The sequence below is a fragment of the Oncorhynchus nerka genome, linkage group LG22 (genome assembly GCF_034236695.1).
Source record: "Oncorhynchus nerka isolate Pitt River linkage group LG22, Oner_Uvic_2.0, whole genome shotgun sequence".
NCBI lineage: Eukaryota > Metazoa > Chordata > Actinopteri > Salmoniformes > Salmonidae > Oncorhynchus > Oncorhynchus nerka.
The window spans coordinates 57087239-57096312 of record NC_088417.1 but is presented as its reverse complement, the minus strand read 5'-3'; the positions used below and the strand labels follow the sequence as shown (position 1 = coordinate 57096312).

The following is a 9074-nucleotide window of genomic DNA, read 5'->3' as shown; positions in this document are numbered from 1 at the left end:
GATGTAGTATTTAATTATGTATTTTGTTTCCTTAGGGAGACGACAATATTGGGTAGGATTTAGACTTTCACTGTCTCCGGTCCACACTCCAGTCCAGCTGGCAGGTGTAATACACTTTAAAGCTAATTGCCAACCACCACATAAAATCCACAGAAGAAGAAGACGAAGAAGATCAGGGCTGTGCACAGACCATTCAGTAGGGCAGTTCTCGATCAGGGGCGTACACAGACCTTTCAGGGGGCAGGTGCTCAAACTGAAAAAACGTTCATAATTCACATCTCAAAATGTACAACATATACACTGCCTCTAGTGAACATTTTTACTTTTTTGAGCATTGAAGTGTTGCAACTGTGGTGAAAATGAGGTTGTCAAAGTCAGGGCCGTCCAGAGGATTTCATATGCAGAGGCTGTCAAAATTCCACCGAAGAAGAAGGTGATGTCACAAGTGCTGTTGCGCGTACTGATAATTGCCTTCACGCGGCTTTACTGTTTTTTTTTAGTGCGCATGTGCCCCAAAATGAGAATGTTGAGCAAAACAGAATAGAAAAAAAGCACTGGCATTATTTATTGAAAGTTGCTAGCTAATTCTCTCACCTCGCAATATTAGCTAGCTAACATTTTAAAATCAAAATTGTAAAACATGACGGAGCCTCAGGCAGCACTGTTACTCAGGAGACAGCTGGCAGGTAATTTATAAACTGGTGGCTAAACGTAGCCGGCTAACGCGCTGATGGCTGGTCGGGTTGCTGTGCTAGCGAGCGAACGTTAACTAACTAATCTTTGTTTCGGGTTTTATATACTGTCATGTATGGACTATGGTGTGAAATGTCATCTTCTGATTACTTAATTTTGATAGTTTAATACATAAAGTAAGCCCACCAGTGGCAGCGAGCTAGGCAGTTACGAAGCTAGCTACAGACAGTTGATATAGGACACTTTTGTAGCTAAGTTTCGGTTGATAAAATAGTTCGATGGCTAGCCATCTAACGCTAGATGTATGTTTTGGTCATGTTTTAGGAACGTCTACATTGGTTTTGTTCTGTGGACGCGAAACGATTCACCGGTAGCTTACTAATTACACGTTTGTTACCCCTTTGTTTTGAACGTCATTTAGACGTCTAGCTAACATAAGCGGACACATGTCAACTGTAGCCATGGATGCACAATTGTCAGGTCTTTATATTAACGTTGGCGAAGACCGAGCGGTGAGTTTAGTTAACGGCTGGTTCAGTTAAGTGTGTTCAATCTGTTAAGTAACGTTATTTGACTTGTGCTACGATAGTCCATCTTTTTTTACGAAATTGAATCCATACAGGGGACATTTGGAGGAAGGACTTTGAAATATGACCGTTGAATCGCAAATCATGATTGAGAAAAATAATTAATTATAGTTGGAACATTTGTGCTCCCGAGAGGCGCAGTGGTCTAAGACACTGCATCTCAGTGCAAGACGCGTCACTGCAGTACCTGGTTCGAATCCAGGCTGCATCACATCCGGCTGTGATTGAGTCCCGTAGGGTGGCACCGGGGTAGGCCGTCATTCTGAATAAAAATGTGTTCTGAACTGGCTTGCCTAATTAAATAAAAGTTACATTTGTGGCATTTTGGCTTTACCCAGGCATCCTTTTAAACGGCCACATATAGATGATGGCCAGAGTTTACCCATGACGTTGCACAACTATTTAAATTAGTAAGTCATCGTTTTAGTCAAAGTATGATATTTGGGCTTGAAGTGACAAATCCGTACTGCCCACTTCGTGAAAATCAGTGTGTGATATCTTTTCCTATGATATGACATACAAATTATTTTCAACCTGTTTTGTTTAAGGGCTGGGTTTTATTTGAATGTTACCACCTGCATTGGTAAAGGCAATTAGACATGGTTAATGTTGTAAATAACTATTGTAGCTGGAAATGGCTGATTTTGTACACTTATGTAGATATTCAATTCAGAGGCCCATTATCAGCCATCACTCCTGTGTTCCAATGGCATGTTGTGTTAGCTAATCCAAGTTTATCATTTGAAAAGGCTAATTGATCATTACAAAACGGAATCAGGCAGAAAATAAAACAGATTTTACAGGACCCTATTACTGCGGCTCCTTGCCAAGTTCTCAGCGGAGGGAGAACACCTCCTTCTAAAGCCCAATGTGGCTGTGTCCCAGAGGCCTTTCTTGGTACCTGATGCTTTGTTTCTCAAAAGGGGAAGCCTTGAGATTCACACATTCCATGAACTCTGAACCTATGACCTCCTTGACAATGTTCCTCTGGATTGATTACTGGTCATGTGACTTAAAAGCGCCACTCGTATTTACCAGTTTCTCTTTTGCATTGGCACACTTTCAATGCCTCCCTCCAAATTCTGGAGTACTTAGAATTTAACTAGATTAACTTGATCTGGTCTATGCAAAATAATGAAACATTTGCTTGAATAAATGTGTTGATATGATTTTAAAAGTAACTATGAAAACCTAAACGCACTCTTCAGGGTTGCTGTTGAAAGGGTGTGTAACCTACTACTGCAGTAGCCATTTAACTCCTCACTCACCCCCATCAACAGCAGAAGTGGTCACTGCTCCTGTGCTTTGAGTTGGAGGTTGAGTTGCACAAGGCCTGATCAAGTTAGTGAATATTTGCTCCCAATGCTTCACCAATTACTTACACAGTTAGAGGTGCATTATTGGGACCATTCACATGTCTCTTAGTAGACTTCATTTTTGAAATGGTTGTTTCGAGAGGAAATGAAATAGTTGGAAACCACACGCAGTTGATTCTTTTAGGACCAGAGCCCATGGTGTGACAGATTGGTGCAGTCCTTTGACTGTGCTGCTGTTTTAGCACAGCAGGGGACTGGCTGCCAGAGTGACAGCACATTTAAACCTCATTGCACTTTTGAGTTAGCAGTTTGAGTTGTTTAAATTGCTACTTAATAATAGGGATACAAATAATTTAAAGGTCAACAGATTTATGTTCACAGAGAGGAACATTTAAATCTGAGTACTGAATCCAGCATTCCAACACAACTGATTTGAGAGATGTACTTCTTACTTTATTGACTGGATGAAGTTCAAGAGTCAAATATCACAATAGAGCCATTTATTTTTGTATATTTATTTCTGATGAAAACCAAATTATGTTAAAATGTTTTCTCTTTATTTACCAGAGCTGAATAAGAACCCAGTGGAAGGATTCTCAGCAGGCTTGATAGACGATAATGACCTCTACAGATGGGAAGTCTTAATCATCGGCCCACCAGACACATGCTAGTAAGTCTGCCAGCACAGTTCCACTCTGATTTTGCTGTGTGGGTGGGTTGATAAGCCAGCTGGGGAGTATGTGGATGTGAGGAGGAATTTTCTATTTGTCATATACAGCAGTTGTCCGTTCATGTAAATATTTTGGGATCTTTTCAACTATTTTAAAATTGAACGTTTAAATGAAATTGTGATCAGAAAAAAAATACAGGGAGGGGGAGAGAGGGCAACCAAATTGATTTGTGATGGTAGACGTCCTTATTGCTAGTTATTTATCATCTCATCTGATTACATAGTATTTTGTCTTGACTGCATCAAACTGAGAGAAACTAGCTAGCTAACGTCAGCTAGACTAATTAAAACGACAACTATGACTGTCCCCTTCCAACTCCAGCATAGATTATACAATTTTCTCTAGAACATCTGCAATGTTCTTTATTTTTTATTTCACCTTTATTTAACCATGTAGTCCAGTTGAGAACAAGTTCTCATTTACAACTGCGACCTGGCCAAGATAAAGCAAAGCAGTGTGACAAAAACAACAACAACACAGAGTTACACATGGGATAAACGAACGTACAGTCAATAACACAATAGAAAAAATCTGTATACATTGTGTGCCTGTAAAGTAAGGCAATAAATAGGCCATAGTGGTGAAGTAATTACAATTTAGCAATTAACACTGGAGTGATAGATATGCAGATGAGGATGTGCAAGTAGAAATACTGGTGTGCAAAAGAGATGAAAAAAACAAATATGGGGATTAGGTAGGTAGTTGGTTGGATGGGCTATTTACAGATGGGCTGTGTACAGCTGCAGCGATCGGTACACTGTTCTGACAGCCGATGCTTGAAGTTAGTGAGAGATATATAAGTCTCCAACTTCAATGATTTTTGTGATTCGTTCCAGTCATTGCCAGCAGAGAACTGGAAAGAAAGAGGCCAAAGGGGTGTTGGCTTTGGGGATGACCAGTGAAATATACCTGCTGGAGCGTGTGCTACGGATGGGTGTTGCTATGCTGTCCAGTGAGCTGAGATAAGGCGGAGCATTACCTAGCAAAGACTTATAGAGCCATTAGGTTTGGCGACAAATATGTAGCAAGGACCAGCCAACGAGAGCATTCAGGTCGCAATGGTGGATAGTATATGGGGCTTTGGTGACAAAACGGATGGCACTGTGATGGACTGCATCCAGTTTGCTGAGTAGAGTGTTGGAGGCTATTTTGTAAATGACATCGCCAAAGTCAAGGATCAGCAGCATAGTCAGTTTTACGAGGGTATGTTTGGCAGCATGAGTGAAGGAGGCTTTGTTGTGAAATAGGAAGCTGACTCTAGATTTAATTTTGGAATGGAGATGCTTAATATGAGTCTGGAAGGAGAGTTTAGTCTTGCCAGACACCTAGGTATTTATAGTTGTCCACATATTCTAAGTCGGAACCATCCAGAGTAGTGATGCTAGGCGGGCAGGCAAGTGCGGGCAGCGATCGGTTGAAGAGCATGCATTTAGTTTTACTAGCGTTTAAGAGCAGTTGGAAGCCATTGAAGCTTGTTTAGAGGTTTGTTAACATTGTCCAAAGAAGGGCCAGATGTATACAGAATGGTGTCGTCTGCATAGAGGTGGATCAAAGAATCACCCTCAGCAAGAGCGACATCATTGATATATACAGAGAAAAGAGTCGGCCTGAGAATTGAACCCTGTGGCACCCCCATAGAGGCTGCCAGAGGTCCGGACAAAATGTGATCATCACGTGGAATTATAAATGTTCTTATTGTTTTAACACAAAAATATATATTTTTAATTGCTGTTTAAACGTTAGACTTTTTCCTTTTGTCACATATTCCAACCCCTGATATTTGACTACAATGAACCATATTTCTGTCTGCTACAGTGAAGGCGGTGTGTTTAAAGCACATCTCACGTTTCCCAAGGACTACCCTCTCAGGCCACCTAAAATGAAATTTATCACAGATTTATGGCACCCTAATGGTAAGTATGAGTGTATTGCACTGGGTTTGTTTTCTCTTGAAATTATTTGCACTATTTTTGTCTGTTTACTTTTGGGGAAATGTAGGCTATCCCTCAGGAGGATCAGTAGTGTTTCTCAGTAAAGTAATACTTTTTTGGAACCCACCAAAATCCCTTACTCTGGCAGTTATTTTCACACAGTTGCATGCACACAGAAATAAGAATATAAATCTGTTCTAATTTCATGTCTCTTATCCTGTTTGCAGTTGACAAGAACGGGGACGTTTGTATATCTATTTTGCACGAGCCTGGTGAAGATAAGTATGGCTATGAGAAGCCTGAGGAGCGCTGGCTGCCCATCCACACAGTGGAAACCATTATGATTAGTGTTATTTCCATGTTGGCGGACCCTAACGGAGACTCGCCTGCCAATGTAGACGCTGCAGTAAGTCTCATTTTCACCTGAGGGGCCAAATCAGGAGTTTGAGCTCACTCTGATTACGGTTCTTTATATATCGACAATCTGTGGATGGTTATTTAGGACAAAAGGAGTTAAAGGCCCAGTGCAGTCAAAAACATGATTTCCTGTGTTTTATATACATTTCCACACTGACGTTATAATAATATTGTGAAAATGCTGATGATGCCCTTTTCGTGTAAGAGCTGTTTGAAAAGACCACCTGAAATTTCAACCTGTTTTGGTGGGATGGAGTTTGGTACTTAATTGTGACCCAGAAATAATTTGATATTGAGTTTAAAACGACTGAATTGGACCTTTTAATGGTATATTTCATCCTGTAGTGCACATAATTCTGAATGTTCCATGTTCCCAAGCATCATATTTGCCTTTGGAGAGGAAGAATCTGTCATCTTTCAACTAAAATGTTTTCCCCCTTCATTGTTCCCCCTGCAGAAAGAGTGGAGGGAAGACCGACATGGGGAATTCAAAAGGAAAGTGGCCCGTTGTGTAAGAAAGAGCCAAGAGACTGCCTTTGAGTGATTATTTATCAAGCGGCATCTTGCTTCACTTTTTCAGGGTAAGTGTAGTGGACTTTTGCCCCTTGGATCTTTTACAAACCAAGTGTTGTGATTTTGAGGAGGTCCCAATGCTATCATATGGCATCTGAGTAACTTACTATACTGTTCACGCTTCAAATTAAATATGTAGATGGTTCATTCATACCTGTTGAAGTCTCTGAAAGTCTATGCCGGAAGTTTATTACAGTATATCCAATATGTGCTAAATTGCCTGTTCTTATCTTACACAGGTCTCCAATTGAGAAACAACATAGCAATGTTTTCCTGCACTCTACCACCCTATTGCATCGCTGGTCTTCATTGACTGTCAGAAACCGTCTGGCAACAATAGGCTGCAATAGAACATAACAGCTGTTACCAGATCCTGACTGAAAACCGCCAAGCAAGTGCCAACAACAAAGCAAAAGATGAATAACCAAGTTTTTTTTTTTAAGTCTATGAACTGTATTTCAGGAAGATATTGTAAAGACCTGTATATAGCACAGACATAAAACTGGATAATATATCAATTGTCCCTATCCCATCCAGCAAGACACTTAGTACCAAATAAATAGCGTTTCTGTAGGTAGAATCTGAGTCCTATAGATTTGTATGTTTTTATTCCACTTCTTCAACATCTGCTCTAGTGTGCATGAGTTCAGTTCTGTTACAGGTTGTTTGACGGACAGGAGGCCTTGTAGGGAGCAGAATGGTAAGAATGCAATGCTGTTGTAGAATCCCTCTATTGGAGGAGAGCTGCTTTGGTTCTAGAATGACCGAAATATCAGGCCGGATTTGCATTTATGGCAGATGGACATAAGGGTGCATTACACATACTGTAGCTTGCTTGTCATGTTGGGTTCATTCACCTCAGCACTTCAGGAAAAGTTGCTGTAAGTCAACATTTAACATATGATGTTAAGTTCAGGTGTGTTTCTTCAGAGATGGACATAACCATTACAAGTCATGCATGCACAAATTGAAGTCATACGTGTATGTTTTTCATTAGTATTTTTTTCCAAAAAGTGCCTCCTATTAAATTGCTTGGCAATTGCCCCCTGTATTGAACCAGAGTTTCAGAAAAATATGAGAAATTTCTTAACACCCTGTAAGTTTGTACAACATCAGCACAATGTGTAATTCAAATATTGGTTAAATTTGGTTTAGCAATAACTTTACCCTCTGTGTGGTGAACCGTCTTATTTATATAAAAAAAAAAAAATCTGATTAGGGTGATGTGGAGACCTATTTCTCCTGTATTCACCATGATAAAGGAGATGAATTGTGTTGTCCTAGGTAAGGATTTGTTATGCATGCTTTTAACTTGAGGTTTTCTTGCTGGTAGTTTTGGGGTTTTGATTTAAAATGTGTGAAAGAGTGTGTGCCCGTGCCCTTTTTTCTTTACCCTCTATTCCCCTGATCCTTGATTTTCCCATGGTTTATTATTTTATTCTGTCTGATGGACTATTGCAGTTTACTTGCCTAATGTACAAAGACAAAATACTGATGTATATTTTCTGTGTTATGTAGTGAGTTCTTCTAAAATAAGATCTATGTTCCCAATAATTGCTGGTGTTTTTTCTTTTTAATGAAATTCATATCTGCAGTGTTTTGTCATAGAATCAGGCATGATTGATACACACATTATCTTCTTTCCTAGCATGTCATTACCTGGTCCTGACCAAAGCTCCCTGCCTTTTATCATGTGGTGTCTGACCCCTAGGTGAAACATATCATGTACTTGTCATGCAACACATTACGCTAGATTTAACAAGTGTTAGTGATAGGATACTGTCATTTGGCACAAAGGTGAGAATATTATATGGGTCAAGTGTATTCTGTGTACAGTAGTGCCCCATATTCAGAAGAAAGCCATGTAACAACATTACACCAAGTGAGGTGTTGGTGCTTTGATTGCCACAGATTTATGCCGCGTTCAAGAATACTCTGAAATTACTGACTTGGAAACTCATGGAAAAATGTGTTCAGAATCAATCAATAGGAAGCTCTATGTAAAAAAAAAAAAGTACATTTTAACTGAGTTTCTGAGTTGTCTTGCAATATCCCTATCTCCTGTGAACAATTGGCCAGGCAGAGATCTTTGGAGAGCAGATTTGTCTATTTTTGGATGGGTTTCAGAGAGCTGTGCCAAGAACAGGCTCCAGTCTAGACTTGGCAAGGACCTGCAAATGTCTCCCCCTCTGCAACCAACCATGTATTATTACGAAGATCATTTATAACATGTACCAGTCAAAAGTTTGGACACCTATTCATTCAATGGAACTCCTTCAAGACTGCTGGAAAAGCATTCCTCCTGAATCTGGTTGAGAGAATACCAAGAGTGCTGTCATCAAGGCAAAGGGTGGCTACTTTGAAGAATCTAAAATCTATTTTGATTTGTAAAACACTTTTTTTGGTTACTACATGATTCCATAAGTGTTATGTCATAGTTGTCTTTACTTATTCTACAATGTAGAAAATAGTACAAATAAAAATCCTGGAATGAGTAGGTGTGTCCAAATGTTTGACTTGCACTATCGCTAAACTCCAAATGTGTGTATTTCTATAACTCTGAACAAGTGGAACTGATCTGAAACAATATTCAGGGTAGAGTATTAATATTTTCGTTTTGAGTCTTTAAAAAAAAAGAAAACTATCTTTATCCATCCATTCAATATCAACCCCTCTATCAATGTTGATAACCACTTTTATTCTCACACACAGCCAATGAAGATTAGGCACCTGTGCATTTCACAATGCATTTCAGTCAAACAGGGCTCCAGGCCTAAGCAACATCAGCGGTTGCTTTGGGCCCCTGGCTGCTAGGGGGCCTGTCAT

At 39.8% G+C, this 9074-nt stretch overlaps 1 protein-coding gene across 1 annotated transcript; it reads left to right on the top strand.

Moving 5' to 3' along the window:
- The first annotated feature begins 494 nt into the window (after positions 1–494).
- On the top strand, positions 495–8743 carry LOC115105404 (ubiquitin-conjugating enzyme E2 G1). Its single transcript, XM_029627406.2, has 6 exons — positions 495–686; positions 3164–3266; positions 5143–5240; positions 5486–5664; positions 6133–6256; positions 6488–8743. Exons 1-5 carry the CDS (start codon positions 641–643, stop codon positions 6217–6219), a joined length of 513 nt encoding a protein of 170 aa, XP_029483266.1. The 5' UTR covers positions 495–640; the 3' UTR covers positions 6220–6256; positions 6488–8743.
- Positions 8744–9074: the final 331 nt, after the last annotated feature.

Coding starts and splice junctions, on each gene's coding strand:
- LOC115105404 (XM_029627406.2), top strand. CDS start 641: ATGACGGAGCCTCAGGCAGCACTGTTACTCAGGAGACAGCTGGCAG. Junction 687..3,163: donor ACTCAGGAGACAGCTGGCAG/GTAATTTATAAA, acceptor TTTATTTACCAG/AGCTGAATAAGAACCCAGTG. Junction 3,267..5,142: donor GGCCCACCAGACACATGCTA/GTAAGTCTGCCA, acceptor TGTCTGCTACAG/TGAAGGCGGTGTGTTTAAAG.